An 18,031-nucleotide genomic window follows, 5' to 3' on the forward strand; every position below is an offset into this window, starting at 1 on the left:
GGATCTCTTTGCTTGTGATGGGTTGGTTGAGGTCTTCTGTTTCTTCTCTGGTCAGTCTAGGTTGTTCGTATGTTTCCAGGAAATTGTCCATTTCCTCTACATTATCCAGTTTGTTGCCATACAGTTGTTCATAGTATCCTCTTATAATTTTTTTAATTTCTTCAGGATCTGCAGTTATGTCACCTTGTTCATTCATTATTTTGTTTATATGGGTCTTCTCTCTTTTTGATTTTGTCAGTCTAGCTAGGGGCTTGTCAATCTTGTTGATCTTCTCAAAGAACCAACTTTTGGTGATATTTATCCTCTCTATTGTTTTTTTGTTCTCTATGTCATTTATTTCTGCTTTAATCCTTGTTATTTCTTTTCTTCTACTTGGTTTAGGATTGGTTTGCTGTTCATTTTCTAGCTTCTTCAGTTGATCCATTAGTTCTTTGATTTTGGCTCTTTCTTCCTTTTTAATATATGCATTTAGTGCTATAAATTTCCCCCTTAGCACCGCTTTTGCTGCATCCCATAGGTTTTGGTATGTTGTGTTCTCATTTTCATTCGTCTCTATATATTTCGCAATTTCTCTTGCTATTTCTTCTTTAACCCACTGATTGTTTAGGAGTGTGTTGTTTAACCTCCAGGTATTTGTGAATTTTCTAAGTCTCTGATGGTTATTGACTTCTAATTGTATTCCATTGTGGTCAGAGAATGTGCTTTGAATAATTTCAATCTTTTTAAATTTATTGAGGTTTGTTTTATGTCCCAGCATATGATCTATTCTGGAGAAAGTTCCATGAGCACTAGAAAAGTATGTGTATCCTGGTGATTTGGGATGTAATGTCCTGTATATGTCTGTTAAATCTAATTCATTTATCAGATTGTTTAGGTTTTCAATTTCCTTATTGGTCTTCTGTCTGGTTGATCTATCTATAGGAGAGAGTGATGTGTTGAAGTCTCCCACAATTATTGTGGAAACATCAATTGCTTCCTTTAGTTTTTCCAGTGTTTCTCTCATGTATTTTGTGGCACCTTGGTTGGGTGCATAGACATTTACGATTGTTATTTCTTCTTGCTGAATTGCCCCTTTTATTAGTACGTATTGGCCTTCTTTGTCTCTCAAAACATCCCTGCATTTGAAGTCTATTTTATCTGAGATTAATATTGCTACACCTGCTTTCTTTTGGCTGTAGCTTGCATGAAATATTTTTTTCCATCCTTTCACTTTCAGTTTCTTTGTGTCCCTGTGTCTAAGATGAGTCTCTTGTATGCAACATATTGATGGTTCATTTTTTTTGATCCATTCTGCGAATCTATATCTTTTAATTGGGGAGTTTAATCCATTTACATTCAACGTTATAACCGTGAAGGCATTTCTTGAATCAGCCATCTTATCCTTTGGTTTATGTTTGTCATATTTTTCCCCTCTGTCTATTAATATCCTTTATTGTACCCATACCGAATCTCTTTAGTACTGAACCTTTCTCCAAGTCTCTCTGTCCTTTCTTTGTTTCTCTGTCTGTAGGGCTCCCTTGAGTATCTCCAGTAGGGCAGGTCTCCTGTTAGCAAATTCTCTCAGCATTTGTTTGTCTGTGAAAAATTTAAGCTCTCCCTCAAATTTGAAGGAGAGCTTTGCTGGATAAAGTATTCTTGGCTGGAAATTTTTCTCGCTCAGAATTTTAAATATATCGTGCCACTGCCTTCTCGCCTCCATGGTGGCTGCTGAGTAGTCACTACTTAGTCTTATGCTGTTTCCTTTGTATGTGGTGAATTGCTTTTCTCTTGCTGCTTTCAGAACTTGCTCCTTCTCTTCTGTGTTTGATAGTGTGATCAGTATATGTCTCGGAGTGGGTTTATTTGGATTTATTCTATTTGGAGTTCGCTGAGCATTTATGATTTGTGTATTTATGTTGTTTAGAAGATTTGGGAAGTTTTCCCCAACAATTTCTTTGAATACTCTTCCTAGACCTTTACCCTTTTCTTCCCCTTCTGGGACACCAATGAGTCTTATATTCGGACGTTTCATATTATCTATCATATCCCTGAGGTCCATTTCGAGTTTTTCAATTTTTTTCCCCATTCTTTCTTTTATGCTTTCATTTTCCATTCTGTCATCTTCGAGGTCACTGATTCGTTTTTCAACTTCCTCTAGTCTTGTACTATGAGTGCCCAGAATCTTTTTAATTTGGTCAACAGTTTCTTTAATTTCCATAAGATCATCCATTTTTTTATTTAGTCTTGCAATGTCTTCTTTATGCTCTTCTAGGGTCTTCTTGATTTCCTTTATCTCCCGTACTATGGTCTCATTGTTCATCTTTAGTTCTTTGAGTAGCTGCTCTAGGTGCTGTGTCTCTTCTGGTCTTTTGATTTGGGTGCTTGGGCTTGGGTTATCCATATCGTCTGGTTTTTTCATATGCTTTATAATTTTCTGTTGTTTTTGGCCTCGTGGCATTTGCTGAACTTGATAGGGTTCTTTTAGGATTTGTAGACCAATTGAAGTCCTTATCTCTAATTTATCAGATCTACAGCTTCGTGGAGTACACTTTTTCTAACTAACCAGCAGGTGGCGTCCACGAGCCGCCTGTTCTCCACAAGCCAGTTCTCCCCTGCTTAGCCTTTTTGGTGAGTGGGGGAGTGAGTCTTGTGGGGTCCAATTGGTGTACCAAGCTTGCGTGTGTAGCTGGTGTTGCCTGCCCTGTATATGGGGCGTGTTTCTGGGCAGTCAGGGAGGGGGTGTGGCTCTAACAATCAAATCTCCCTGGTGATCCTAGAGTTTTAAAGCTGCTGCAATAGTCTAATCCTTCAGTTCAGTCCTGCCACAGTTTGTCTCTGCCACTGACCCACAAGTCCTTGGTATTGGCGTATGGCTCCTGAGACTTGCAAGTGGGCCCCTCTTCCAGGCCGTGCACCCCGGGTCCTCTGTTGAGGGATGACTGTGCTATGTCACAGGTGAGTGCCGTCCCCCCAGGGCAGTTCTGGGCTGCTGGGCTGTGTAGGGAGGCTCCCAGTCTGCTGAAATGATGGCTGAATGGGGCTTTGTTAATTCACACTGCTCTGCCTTCCCAACTCTGGGACAGTCAGCTGAGGTTGCAGGGAAGGCTAATGTCCACGCCCAGTTTTGTGGTGTGTGCCTGTTATTTGAAGCACTTCCGTCACACTGGGTTGTCTGGGACAGTTCTGGGCTATGGGGCTGGCGATGGGCAGGAGTGTTTCCTGTCCACCAGGATGATGGCTGTGAGCGGACACCCCCCTTTTCTTGGGAAGTTGTGGTGTTTAGTGAATTTTCTCAGCCACTGGATTATTGCGTTTTGTCTCAGAGCTCTCCTAGTTCTGCTCTTGACTTGACCTGCCCAAATAGCAAGTCTTTGAAGCTTTCTGTATTGGGCTTCTTAGAGTAATTGTTTTAGAAAAAGAAAAAAGGATTAAACAAAACAAAACAAAACAAAACAAAACAACAAAAAAAAAACGGCCCTCCTCAGAGATCTAATGGGTTATTGAAATGCTAAGAGACAAAGCAACCAGGGCCATTAAGGAAAGGTCCACAGGGCAGAGAGATCAGCTTTTCTTCGGGATTTGCATATGCGCCTCAGGGCCCTTCCCCTTTCTATGTTCACCAGAACTCCAAAAATCCTCCGCTTTTATTTTGGAGTTTTTCGTGTTTTTTTTTTTCTATGCCTGTCTCCTCTCTGCTGGGCTGGCTGCTCTCAGATTCTCTGGTGTATGGTCTCAGTCTATCTATGGTTGGAGTTTGAATCAGTAGAATGAGTTTCCGATAAGGGCTGCCACTGCAGTTCTCCCTTCTCCTTCCCGGAGCTGACAGCCCCTCCTCCCCCGGGACTGAGCCTGGCAGGGAGGGGCGCGGGTCCCCTGGCCGCAAAAACTTACAGATTTCGCTGATCTCAGCAGTTCCACGTTTTCATGAGTGTTGTATGACGTATGCCCAAAGTCAGATTGCTCTGTGGTGTCCAGTCCACGCAGTTCCTGGCTTTCTACCTACTTTCCTGGAGGAGTAACTAAAACATACAGCTCACCAGTCTGCCATCTTGCCCCGCCTCCTCTTCAATTGTATCTTAATCCAAATTTAGACTTATTCAGTTATTAGAATCCTTAGTTCAGGGAACAGTCCTGTGATTTTTAATTTTCTATAATCAACTGGAAGAATAATTAGATCATACTTTAGTATGTTCTGAAATATTGAAGATGATCTTAAAAACTATAATTTCTAAGATAATTTGATCTAAGATGATTCTTCTTGTAGCATAGAGTTTAATTTTATTTACTTTGTGCATGTTTGAAACCAGCTACTGTGGAAAATTAGAATCCATCAGAAAAATTTATTTTGTTTTTATCTGCCAGTGAACTTCTTTGAAATTTTGACTTTAGTCAAATGATTTTTTAAATTAATTTTTGTGCAAATATAAAAATAGTAATCCTTTGGTTTTACATAGTTAGTATTTTCAGATTATTGGTAAAACTTATTTACATTTCTGGGTAATAAAGGGTAGTCAGGACTTTATTCGTATGGTATAATTACCACATGATTTAATGTTTAATTGAAGTGTATGCTTGGTATTTTTGCATTGTTAATTTGGGGGCTGTATTCCAACTGATCAAAACAATGATGGGATTGCAAGTGTATAAATGGGTGCTAATTGATAATGAAAATAATTTGGCAGTGTACAATATAGAATGTTAGAATATAGATTCTATATTCAGTATAGAATATAGAAGCCATATGTTTATGTCTGGATATAAAACTTTTAAAACAATCATTTACAAACACATTGTCCTTTAGTTTGAAGAATATAACAGTTATATTCAGTTGTAAAAATCAACATCTTACTTATGGTTAAGTTACCATATTCCATTGAAAAGTTTTGCTGTAGTGTGGGAAAATGTAATTGTTTTTCACAGTTTGTATCAATGTGAAATAAAATTTAATTCTGACTTTTTGTGAAAAAAAAATTAAATAGAAGGTAGAGAAGTCACCAAACCCAAGTAAACAATGTAAAGTGGAATAGAATGTAGGCGCTAATATGGCATAGACTGGAAATGCAGCAGGAAGCTGCAGAAAGGTAAAAATTGTAGAAGAATTAGGGCCAGAGCCAGAGCTTACAGAGTGAATTGAATTTGGAAAATTAGCAGAGGGAAAGGAGTCATACGACATGACTGGAGACTTAAGAGCCATCCCTGCTGCTTGGACCAGTGAAGAGGTTGGGTTACAGGTGAGGGAGTGGTGGGAAGGAAGGCTGGTTCTCACGTGACCTGGAATCAGCTGCAGCTTATGCATGATTCAGAAGCTCCCTTTCAACCCAGGGTCTTCTTTCCAGTGGAAAAAAAAGTGCCCCTCCTCAGCACACACACTTTGTTTTTTGGTAAAACTCTCACAATGCCTTTCCACTGCACCAAATTAAACTTGAGAGTCGTCTGTGCTATCTGGGGAAGACCTTCCTTGCTTCTAGGCTATATGTAACCCAAGACCCCCTTCCCCTCCTTCACTGATTCTAGTTGATTCTTTTTGAATTTGAAAATTTATTTTTAAGAAAATTGAATGTGTGCGCTAGGTCTGAATAACTCATATGCAAATATAGATGATACACAATTTTAGGCAAAACTCAAGAGGTGCAGTTATTTTGACGACCAGATAAAATTGGCCTTACTGATTTTATTTTTGTAAGTTAAATGGTTTTAATGACTAAGATCATATATTTTTCTCTTTTCATTTTTACCCAAAGAGTCTGATCCGGGTGAGCACTCATTCTGGAAACTGATCACTTTACCCAAGGTTGCCCTGATAGCCTTTGTCATCAGTTCGCTGAGTGCATGTTTGGGCTTCCTCGATCCTACTCTGTCTCTCTTTGTTTTGGAGAAGGTAAGTCACCCGATTGCTGAGCAGTCCTGTGTTGTGGCAGGCGGACGTGATAGCTTCCTCCCAACCTGCTTTGTCGAAGGACCTTGAGTGGCTGTGAGAAGGAGGCAGAATGGGGACTGCACCGAGGTGGCCTGCGCCTTCCCCCTGTGATGTCCCTATGAATTGGATCTAATTCAGAATAAACAAAAGAGCTTTTCATAAGTGGCCAAAACGCTGGTCTCTTCTTGCCCAGACCTTGCTTGTGCCGCTGTAGGACTGTCTCAGCCACCATCCTTGCTGCTTCCCAAGGAGACGTTTCCTCTGGTTGAATTCCAGTGAGGCATTTGGGGTACTGAGTAGCTCGTTTAATATGAGGTGTCCTTCTTTCTTCTTCTCTAATGAATCCTCTCTGGGTCTACTAACTTTTTAGGCTATTGGATATAATCAGGTGACCCTAGACTATATGGATCTGGGGTGGGGGAAAGGGACCAAGAGTCTCGCTCTGCTTTTCTAGGGTTGAAAAAATCAATTTTGAATTCTAAAAGTTTGATGCCAGGGAAATTTGTTCTTAGATATTTTTGAAAGAACACTGTGATGTCATAAAGGTCATTACCAAGTCTTGTCGTTAGTTATACTGGATAAGTAACGTGTCAGTAGACACAGATATACTAATGAAGCCCATACTGACTTTATTTATTTATTTATTTATTATACTAGAATGAAAGTAGCACAGTTGCCTACATTTAAGTGCCAATCACGTGTTTAATACAGTATTTTCAAATGGTTTCTGAACACTGATCTATCACATGATGCAGGGATTGAAATTAATTTTTCTTGCTTGATGCTACCACTTGAGGTCACTAAAGACATTTTGGGCATTTCAGTTAAACTTCAGAATTGTAATTTTAGTGCCTGGCCCACAATTTAGTATAATATCTCACTTAAACAGGTAACATCCATGAGAGAGCACTTAAGAAAAACATTTTGTGTTCATAATGCGTGTTCAACAGCACATCCCTTCAAGAGTCATTTTTCTGTGCTCGTGTGAAGTTATATCTAGATAGTGAAAAAAATCTGTAACCAATCACGAAGAAACTCAAGATGCTCATGGATAACTGATAAGATCTTTAAAACTGTATTTTCTTCTCAGTTTTTATATCAAATTATTTTACCCTGCCACCGTCCTGACTCAGCCTTATCAGTTGTTTTGATTGGCATTTGCTGTGACATTAGTAATCCAGCCTCTTAGGATGCCCTGGTGCCAACTGTCTCCCTCTAGTTGGAAAATTAGAAGAGGATGATTCTGACTTTTGTATCTCCCTACAGTTTTTAAAGAACTGATTTCTTAGCATGAGTTAAACTTTGTCTTAAAAACTGTTAAACAGTTTAAATGTTAAACTCTATACTGAGTCAAAGAAATCCTATGGGCTTAATTAAGAAATATAATTGAAACTAAAGAAAATGATAACTCGGATTGCAAAAAAGGCAGTTATATCATGTTAACAATAGTAGCAGTATGTGAATGTTTGTTTAAAAAGCCCTCTAAAACTTATATTATCTAATTTGTTAATTAGATGTTAATATCCCTGTGAGATAGGTAGATATATCATCAGTGTTTTAGACCAGAGCTGCTCAGAAGTATGGTCTGAGTGTGAGCTAATTAGAAATGCAAATTCTTGGACCCCATCCCAGACTTTCTGAATTAGAAACTCCGGGTGGGGTCCAAGAGCCTCTTTAAACAAGCTTTTTGGGTAACTTGTACACACACGAAAGTTTGTGAAGCACTGATTTCACCTAAAAATACTGTGATTTATACATGCAAAATTATATATTTAATGTCAAATGCTACAAAAGCAAGCAATCTACGTCTTCTGACCACTGGTTAGTTTTGTTTGTTTTGTTTTGTTTTTTTCCTTATTTTCCCCATAGGTAAAAAGTAAACATTTACAGAAAAGTAAGACAAGGAATAGGAAGAATGCTGAGTGGTATTAGTGGACTCCTGGCAATTAATAAGAGATGTAGAAATGGTAGAAGGAAAAGATGGGTGTTTGTTTTAAAAATGACTTCACCATGTAACTTTAATACAGGATTTCTTTTACAGTTTAATTTACCAGCTGGATATGTGGGACTCGTATTCCTGGGTTTGGCATTGTCCTACTCCATTGCTTCCCCACTCTTCGGTCTACTAAGTGACAAGGCGCCAGTATGTACACTTAATTTATATTCAAGAATTGCTTTTGCATGTTTGCATTTTAGACCAATGGTTTTCCAATGGCACCTCCAGAATTCTAGGGGTACATTGATGAGAATTACCATGTTATTTGAGTGATGAAAAGGCTCCAGTGTCTTCCAACCCGACATCACCCTGAGCAGATTCACTTTTAACTGCTTCCTTGGGAAAAGATGAGTCATGCTAAAAATGGTGAAAAACCGTGGATTAGATTTTCTATAGGAAAAAGCACCCTTGATGTAGATTTTTCAGGGAACACAATGACATTGACCTTCATAATTAGAGCAGAGGCTCAGAAGTATCTAGGGAACTTGATTAAATTGACAGATTCTACCTAGGAGGGAGATAATTTAGGTTTTCTGTTGGAGTGAAAGGATTGGCCATGCAAATAGGCATTGGCTATGCCACAGTCATCTTGGCAGAAAAGCCTAATTGTTCTCTTTTAATTGTCTGAAGGATTTGGTCTAGATGACTGGCATGCAGCATTAGTACTGTCAGTCCAATCTCAAACTTCTAAAACCTTATTGCTTGTTTTTACATTCCCCCTCTTCATTAGATTTGCATATAAATTTAACTAGACCTAAATTTCATGGTGATGTCTTAGTAATTCCAGGTGAAATCAAGTGTCTTAAACAGTGTTTGGAACTTGGTTCTAGGCCTTGGTCTTATGTAGTTTTGTGCCCCTGAAATTTTTAGGCTGCTTTCAAGTAGTTTATAAGGAACCACTTTAGCAGATGTTTACCTGATAAATAATGGGATTTTTCTAGGTATTTCACCTACTCTGTGGGCTCTCTGTCATGACCGCTGTTTAAATTGTCATGTGTGGATAGTTCATCATGTACAAAACTTGTAGTGTTTTCTTCGGAACAAGGAATCTTTGCGCTTGCTCACTCCTTGTTTTGTAGTATAGCAGGTGATACCATATGCCTCTATCCTGGCTTTTGAGTTTGCCATCTACTTATTTTCTCTGAAGCGTTTGGATTTTTGAGTAGCATGATATGTCCTTTAATGATTTTTTACATGGGTTTGTTAATGGAGAGTCTCTGACTCTGAGAGTTTCTTTGGCCTCTTATTTCTCTTTACTAGCATCTAAGGAAATGGCTTCTGGTTTTTGGAAACATAATCACTGCAGGGTGCTATATGCTCTTAGGACCCATCCCAGTCTTGCACATTAAAAGGTAATTTTTTTCTTCCTCTGTATTTTTTTTACCAAATAGCAATTAAGAATTATTTTTAAAATGGTGTAAAAATTTTTTTTGTCTTCGAATTTTTTACCTTATTTAAATAATTTCCTTTATTTAGGGCTATATGTAATTGTTTCTAAGATTGACAGTCTTTTACCTTACTAGAAGCTAGCACTGGTGGAAGCAAACAGAAATGCATAAAATCTATATCAACAGAGAAAAATGCTTGTTTATAATTTTTTTAAAAAGTAGCATTTGATGCTATCTACCTTTAGTTGATTGTTCTCAGTATGTATTTTTGTTTTCTCTATTCCTTCTTGCTCCAAGAGGCACAGACCAAATCCTTTTTGCCCCTCTGTCATCCTTAGCCTGCGGTAGATGCTAGTTAAAGCTTGTATAAAGTTTATTTGATAAAATAGAGTGAGCTTCTTAGATTTTTTCAGGTACCTCTGGGATAAAGCATGGTCTCATGGAAAGAGCAGGATTTCAAAGTCCTTCAGACTTGGATTTGCATGCAGATCTGCCACTTCCAGGTGTGAACCTGGGCAAAACACTTAAACTCCAACAGCCTCAGCCCCAGTTTTCTTATCTCCTAGCAGTAGCTGCGGATACTGTTTTCATCATAGCATCATGCAGGGATTAAACAGGGCGATGTGTGTAAAGTGACGGGCATGTGTTCCTTCAGCCCTTCCCTTTACCTGAATTTTAATCCCTTTTCAATCAATTGAATATCAAAACCAAGCCAAATGAAAGATTGGTTTTATTGCTGACATTATATCCACTTTGAAAGGAGTCTGTGTGGTGAGAAGAGGCCAGGATGGCTTCAGAATGGCCAGAGGGATTGATTCCCTGGGTGAGTTGATTCCCCCTCCCCCCCAAAATGGACTAAAAGGTGCTAGAATGGAATCAAATGAGATCAGATGAGCATGAGGATGGCAAAGAAAGTAAAAGGGCTTTTTTAGATTAAAAAAAATTTTTTTTTAATTTTAATATCTATTTTTGAATTTTAATTTGTAACAGATATTCCACATCAGCACTGCCTGTTAACCTATGAGACTAGTCATGCAATCTGGAATTTTAACTGCTTCCTTGGGAAAAGATGAATCATGCTAAAAATGGTGAAAAACCGTGGATTAGATTTTCTATAGGAAAAAGCACCCTCGATGTAGATTTTTCAGGGAACACAACGACATTGATCTTAATAATTAGAGCAGAGGCTCAGAAGTATCTAGGAAACTTGATTAAATTGACAGATTCTACCTAAGGGGGAGATAATTTAGGTTTTCTGTTGGAGTGAAAGGATTGGCCATGCAAATAGGCATTGGCTATGCCACAGCCATCTTGGCAGAAAAGCCTAATTGTTCTCTTTTAATTGTTTGAACCAAGCCCACAAATTATGCTTTTGTGTCTCTTAAAATGATAATTTTTTTTTTTTTTTAAACCTCTGAAACTCTTTTGCAGTCAGCTCTGGCTGCTGGTGTTGGTGTTGGTTGTCAACGGCATCTCGGCTGGGATGAGTATAATTCCAACCTTCCCGGAGCTCCTCAGCTGTGCATAGTAAGTATTTCCATTGCTTGTAGAGCTGTGTTGTGAATAGCAGTGAGCATCCCAGGCTTTCTTGAATTTCTCAGTTTTGATGGGACGTTGTTTCTCCCAACACTAAGTCTTCAGGATTATATATCACAGATTATTTTAATATAAGTAGCATAAATAATACACTAATATAAATGATTTTAGATAGTAATATTAAAACAGTAATAGGTAAAATGGGCTGTGGATAGAGGCTTGGCTAGGTGTATACCTTGGTGTGTGTGTGTGTGTGTGTGTGTGTGTGTGTGTGTGTGTGTATAATTTTAAAGAGTCAAAGCAAAACAAAAAGACCTCAGCATTGTTGCTTTCCTACAGACAAAAAGAGCCTAGAGTGACCTGACATCTGTCACCTGGCCAGCAGTCTTCCATTTGATAGGGCACCATGATGAAGAATCAAATAGTCAGTTTGAGCAGTTTTTTAGTATCCAAGCTGCTAAAACAAATACCATACAGTGAGCTGGCTTAAACAATGGGAATTTATTGGCTCACAGTTTTCAGGCTAGGAGAATTCCAAAATCAAGGAGTCAGCAAGGCAGTGCTTTCTCCCCAAAGACTGTGGCATTCTGGGGCTGGCTTCTGGTGACCCTTGGTCCGTGGCTTTTCCGTCACATGGCAGGGCACTTTTCCTCCCTGTTTACAACTAAGTTCACATCCGCAGAGCCAGGCGTTAGGACTTGAACACATCTTTTTTGGGGAACACAACTCAATCCATAGGATGTATCTATGTGTCTTAATTAGCCAAAGCTGCTATCACAAGTGCCACAAACTGGTTTTAGCTTAACAACAGGAATTCATTGGCTCACAGTTTTGAGACTAGAAGAAGTCCAAAATCGAGATATTGGCAAGGCTTGCTTTCTCCTGGTATCTGTAGCGTTCTGGTGCTGGATACGGTCAATTCTTGGGGTTCCTGGGCTTGTATTCTGCCCGTGTGTCACCTGGTGATGTGGGTTTCTTTTCTGGTTTCTGCTGACTTCCAGCTCCTCCCTGTGCTTTCTCAGAACTCTGGCTTCCAGTTTCTTCCTTTTCTAAGGCCTCCAGTCATATGGATTGAGGCCCACCCTGATTAGTTTCCACACCTTAACATTTACAAATATACTCACACCTACAGGAACATGGAGTAAGATGAAGAATGAGGCTTTTGGGGGTACCTAAGTCAATCTCCCACACTATGGCTCTATTGTATCCAATAACCCTCATCAGAGTAAGGAGCGGCCCTTGTTTTCTAAAAGTTGCCCATGATTCCCCTTTAATGTACATCTCATTTTAAGAATTTCTTAATTTTATATTTTTATGAGCATTTACTACGAATGGGTCATGGTTCTTAATATATATATGTATCTTACATAGGTGATAAAACTACTTTTAGAAAAACCTGGAGTAAAAATAACTTTGTAAAGTCCTTCAGATTAGATCAGCTTTTCATCTTAGAAATGGAGAGTTTTGCTGTTGGCTTTGTCCAGATCATGCCTGGTTATCTTCATTATTGGCATTCACGTGTCTTCTTGCTGGTTTCCCTTTCGATAATGGATATATGCTTGTCTTTCCTTGCAGTGAAAATGGATTTGAAGAAGGATTGAGTACGCTGGGACTTGTCTCAGGGCTCTTTGGTGCAACGTGGTCAGTTGGGTGAGTAGTTGTCGAATTTCATTCAAACCTGCAAGATAGAAACTACTGTTCCTACTTTACGAAGAACTTGAGATGCCAAGAGGTCGGATGAGTTGTCCAAAGACACAGTGTTCATCTGGGGCAGAGCCGGAGTTCTAATGCAACCCCTCTGACTCCGAGATCAGTGATTATACTAGCGGGTTTAACACCTAATCCCAATAGTCTCATATACTCTGTCTTAACTAAATGATATTTTTAAGTTCCTTCAGCAGGTGCATGTTTCAGATTTTTTTATTACTTATTCATTCACTCTTGTGTTAATTTTTCAACCTCTGCTATGTCAGAGGGGTAATTGTATGCTGGCAATGTAGTATATCTTCAATAAATACGTACTGAATGAAGTTATTTTAAATGCAAATACTGAAGAGAAGAAACCTTTTTTCATCTGAACAAGTGTAGAGAGATAATATAAACATGGCTTTGAATGAATGTTGTCTTTCAAATTTTTTATTTTATATAAGGCATCAACTTTTCAGAAGCAGTTAACATTTTAGAATTGTTTAAAAACTGTAAAATCATTGTTATCAGGTAGAATTATTTTTTTTAATATATCCAATGCTATCTATGCTCAGAAATTGACTTTTTTTCTTTGGGACTTAGAATTCCAATTTAACAAAGACCTAAGATTGAGGGGATCATGGCTTTTGAGAAGTCATTCTTTCTTGCACTATTTAACATTCTTTCTTCTTTCCTTTGTTAGTGCTTTTGTAGGACCAGTGCTGGGTGGATTTCTGTATGAAAAAATTGGTTTTGAATGGGCAGCAGGTGTACAAGGTCTGTGGGCTCTGACAAGTGTGAGTAACCAGTCTTTTATTTTAATTTTTCCTCATTCTGTAGAAAAACTTGACTTACAGAATTTACATTAACCAATATCTTTTATTGTGTTAAAGGGGTTAGTGATGGGTTTCTATTATCTACTGGAGCACTCAAGGAGAAGACGAAGGTATGATCACTTCTGGCTTTTTTCCTCTCTTTAAAAGTTGGCCTGTGGGCGTGGAAATAAATGCCATTTTACATCCATTCTTCCAGTCAGTGGAAGGAGATAGTTGGCAGACAAGTAGGTATTGGGTGTTTCTAAGATGAGAAATATTGAACTTCTTCTCTTCTTTCCCTCAATGTAGATCTGAACCCGAAAACATCCTTGGCACAGAGGAGGAACGAACTGCTCTCTTGCCTTATGAAATTGAGCCTCAGAATCCTGCTTGATCCAGAGTCAGGAAATGGGCACTTCTGGCCTCAGGCACCATGGCTGGAAAAGTCTTCTCAGTCCCATGCACAGACCTCCAGGGACCCTTCACCAGCATCCAGAAAGTGTCAAGACTGGGGGTATTTTTAGATGACCCCAAGTTGGGCTATGTGGACTGTCATCCTGAAAAACTGGCCTGCTGAACTAGCCATATTTGAAACATTCTGCATGAAAAGAGTAATTGAAAAACAGCAAGTTTATAATTTTAAGGGGCTACTCCTGTCCTTGAAGATGTCATTTTGTTCTACTTAGGGTCCTGTTTCCTCTGTTTACTTTTTATTCTAAGTGCACTGATTCAGTGAATGTATCTTTTTTTAAAAGACAGGGAAATAAATCAATTGATTTGATATCTTACAAGTATACAACCATAATTCAAAATATATAGACCACTTAGTATGAAATCAGTTTTCAAAAGATACACGATTTATTTTCTTGTTCAAAAGGCAAAATTCCTGCGGGTCATGCAGAAACTCTTTAAGAGCCTTCAGCTCTGCTCGGTTTTGTTTGTGTGAAAGGTACGAGGGTAACATTATTTATGACTTCCATTTTCATGATGTTTTCAGTTATGACCTGGATGTATAAACATCTCTTGGTATAACATTCATTTCCCTTAATGTCTCTGTCTTTCATCTTTACCATCTTTTCTTCTTCTTCTTCTTCTTTCTTTTGGTAGATGTATCCTGTTCTTGAAGCAAGTGATCCCATAGGAATGCTTGTATGTTAGAGAAAGAGTTTGTTTTTGTTTCCTTGTTGCTAAAGCAAATATCAATGGGTTGGCTTAAACAATAGGAATTTATTGGCTCACAGTTTTGAGGCTGAATGTCCAAATCAAGGCATTATCTAGGCAGTGCTTTCTTCCCAAAGACTGGCGTTCTGGGTCTGGCTGCTGGTGATCCTTGGTCCTGGGCTCCTCTGTCTCATGGCCAGGCGCATGGTGGCCTCTCTTGGTCTCTCCCTTCCCTTCTGGGTTCTGTTGACCTTCAGCTTCTGGCTGCTCCCTCTGTGGCTTTTTCTCTCTCTGTGACCTTCTGTGTAAGGCCTTCAGTAACAGGACTAAAATCCATCCTGGGCCACACCTTATCTGAAGTAACCACATCAACAGGTCCTATTTACAAGAGTTCACACCCACAGGAATGAATTAAGTTTAAGCACAAGTTTTTCTGGGGTACTGTTTTAGTTTCCTAGGCTGCTAAAGCATGAAATGGGTCAGATAAAGCAATGAGAATTTATCTGCTCACGGTTTTTAGACCAGGAAAATACTCAAATCAAGACATCATCAAGGTGATGCTTTCTTCCTGAAAGAAAGACTGGCTGCCGGCTATCCTTGGTTCCTCTGTCATATGCCAAGGAACACAGCAGTGTATGCTGGTCTCTCCCTTCTCTTCCAAGTGTTCTTGATTTCACCTTCTTGTTTCTGTGACTTTCTCTGTGTCTGAATTTCATTCTCTTATAAAGGACTCCAATAATAAGATTAAGGTGCATCCTGATTGAGGTGGGTCACTCTTTAACTGAAGTAGCCTCATCATAAGGTCCTAAAGTAACTGGCTGACAATAGTGCCAGGGCTGAAACCTGTTCCGGCTTGGGACTCTCACTACAGAAAGAAGTCAGAGATGAGAAGGGCCAGTAGAAATAAGTAGTAAAGTTTATTAAAGAAAAAGACAAGACACTCTAAACAGAGAGTGTGGGCATGTTTGAGGAGAAACATGCCCTGATTGGGAGTGGGTTTCCTTGTTACATGGAAAAGTTTTGCTGGTAGCAGGTTTCCATAGTAACCTTTGAACACTAGGGGCTTCAAAGTTTTGTATGAGCTATGTTTTGCATTAGCTAGGTGTCTCCTTTGTTCTAGAAGGAGATGGCTATTAGAACTTGTGACCTGCCCTTGCATATCTAAAATTTGTCTTTGGGCAGATGTTTAACAACCTTTATGACCCCATGCTTTTTGTTATTAACTGAGAATTTGCTTTGGGCTCATGATTTTACAAGTGTTTATGGTTTGGGGAGGCTTCAGAGCTTCAGGGGAAAGTTTGGCTCCTTGAAGTCAGCAGTTGAAGCTTTGCAGCTCTGCATTAACTCCTTTGAAGCTGAATAGAAGATCAGGAAGCACAACCTTGATGCCCTTTTCTATCCTGCCTCACTACTTATAATGGGTCCACACCCACAGGAATGGAGTAAATTTAAGAACATGTTTTTGGGGGGTACATACAGCTTCAAACTACCACACTCCACCCTCTGGACCCCCAAAAGACATATTCTTTCTCTATGCAAAATACATTCATTCCATCACAATATCCCAAAGCCTTAAGCCCTTTCAGAAAAAAAATGCTTAATACAAAGTCTTAACAAAATCAGATATAGGTGTGATCTGTCCCCTCTGTCTGTGAACCTGTGAAACCTAGAGAACAAGTTACATGCTTCTGATATACAATGGAGGGATAGACATAGAATAAACATTTCCATTCCCACAGGGAGAAACTGGAAGGAAACAGGGGTCATGGGTCCCAAACAATTCTGAAAGCCGGCAGGGCATGCTCCATTAAATTTCAAGGTCTGAGAGTCATCTATTGTATGATGTTCTGTCCTCCAGGCCTGATGAAGCAGCTGCCCCACCCCTTCCAGTGCTTGCCCAGTGGCCATGCTCCCCTCAAACACTGGGGTGAAGGCTCCACTCTCCCCAAGCATCGGGCGGTGACCCTGAGACACAGGCTCTACCCTCTGGGCATTGGGGTAGCAGCTGCTCTTCCTGAACAACGGGGCAGAAGACGTGCCCTCTCCAAGCACCAAGGCAGAGTCACCCTTTCCACACTCGAGGGTGGGTCTGCTCTCTTGGCTTGAGAAGATGTCTCCAGTCCAGATCTCAGCTTCCATGGTTCTGCCCTTGAAGTGACTTTTCCTTCACTCTATCCGTTTTCTGCCCGTTAGCCTAGCTGGCAGTGGTTCTGTTCATATAGATATTGCAAAAAATCTTTCATTTTTCATGTAAGCATGTGATACGCAGGGATCCAAGCCATCAGACAAGAGAACGTTCCACAGATCCTTCCTCGATAACTGAATCTCCAATCCTGAATTGCACAGAAATTGCTGACTGGTTCCATGTTCAGTTAAACTGAGCTAGTTTCTGGGGCACTAGTTTCTGGGGACTCATTTTCTGGAAACTCAAAATTTTCCAAATCATCAATTTCTGATCTTTGTGTCCAGGAGTTCAGTTTCAGCTTATCCCTTTCTTCTTGTATTTTACCACAAGCTGCAAGGAGAAGCCAGGCTGCCCTTTTCCACACACAGCTTCAAAATTTCCTCAGCTAAATATGCAAGTTCGTCACTTTTAAGTTCTGCCCTCCATCTGACATCAAAACTCAATTTCTGGAGACCTCGATCCTCATGTAAAAGAAGCAGCAGCTGAATTTCGTCTCTCCCCTAGAGCAGCTGGCAGTTACCCAAGAACTATATGAAACAGCGTTTTCGGGGTCTCCAGTAACCAGTCACACATTGGACTCAAGTTTGGAATTGGAGGAAAAGCTGAGATCGCAGCGAACATTGTAAGTTCCCAGGTCCAGGGGTCTGGCGCCCCTCCCCACCCAGACCTCACAGACAGTCTTGCTACCGGCTTCCTGAAAGGGGGGGGGGGGGGAAGAACCAAAAAACAGCAATCTGCTGAGGGCAAGAAGGGAGGCTCAACCCAGCCTCAACTGCAGAATTAATTAACAAATTAATTAACTAACTTTGGGAGCTGGGGTGCTAACGAAGGGCTGGGCTCCAAGAAGTGGGGGCACGTAAAAGCGGGCACCCATTCCCAGACTCCAAAAAAGCCATTTTTTTTTTCCCTTACATTTTGTCCCTTCTGGCTTCTCACTGATCCCTTATCTCTTTGCATTTCAATAGCCCCTGGCAGGGGTGGAACTGAAGCGGTTGGAGAGTAATTATCAGACAATAGCCCAAAGCGTATCTTTAAATGCTCTATTCTGACACTGACAAAACTTCCAGGCTGGGGAAAGACATTTAAAAGAGACTCTTTTTTTTTTTCCCTTTTTTCTTTTTCTTGATTTCTTTTCTACTTTTTTTTTTTAATCTAAAAGTAATATATGTGGTTATTTTCTATCGGAAAGCCCAGGTTGAGGGACTAGGCTGGGCTTGAGGGGAGACAGAGTACCCACAGTGTCTTTGAATTCCGTGTTCACTACTGAAGGCCTCCAGCCCCATCTTTAATTGGTAACTCAGGCTGACCAAGGAATCTACCTTGAGAGGCCCCAAAGAGGAGAGAGGAGAAGGGAATAGTGTCCCTGAG

At 39.9% G+C, this 18,031-nt stretch overlaps 1 protein-coding gene across 8 annotated transcripts in view; it reads left to right on the forward strand.

Annotated features, from left to right (window-relative positions):
- The window catches only part of SLC18B1 (solute carrier family 18 member B1), a 43,916-nt gene extending 29,811 nt beyond the window's left edge, over nt 1-14,105 (forward strand). For all 8 annotated transcript variants that reach the window (XM_037843982.1, XM_037843983.1, XM_037843981.1 and 5 more), the window contains 8 exons: nt 5,721-5,857; nt 7,938-8,039; nt 9,153-9,244; nt 10,712-10,807; nt 12,392-12,466; nt 13,206-13,299; nt 13,396-13,448; nt 13,627-14,105. In XM_037843982.1, the coding sequence (XP_037699910.1) occupies nt 5,721-5,857; nt 7,938-8,039; nt 9,153-9,244; nt 10,712-10,807; nt 12,392-12,466; nt 13,206-13,299; nt 13,396-13,448; nt 13,627-13,711 (734 nt within the window). In that variant the 3' untranslated portion in view covers nt 13,712-14,105. The remainder of the gene's footprint in view (nt 1-5,720; nt 5,858-7,937; nt 8,040-9,152; nt 9,245-10,711; nt 10,808-12,391; nt 12,467-13,205; nt 13,300-13,395; nt 13,449-13,626) is intronic.
- The last annotated feature ends 3,926 nt before the right edge of the window (nt 14,106-18,031 follow it).

The sequence above is a fragment of the Choloepus didactylus genome, chromosome 7, assembly GCF_015220235.1.
Source record: "Choloepus didactylus isolate mChoDid1 chromosome 7, mChoDid1.pri, whole genome shotgun sequence".
In the NCBI taxonomy this organism is placed as follows: Eukaryota; Metazoa; Chordata; class Mammalia; order Pilosa; family Megalonychidae; genus Choloepus; species Choloepus didactylus.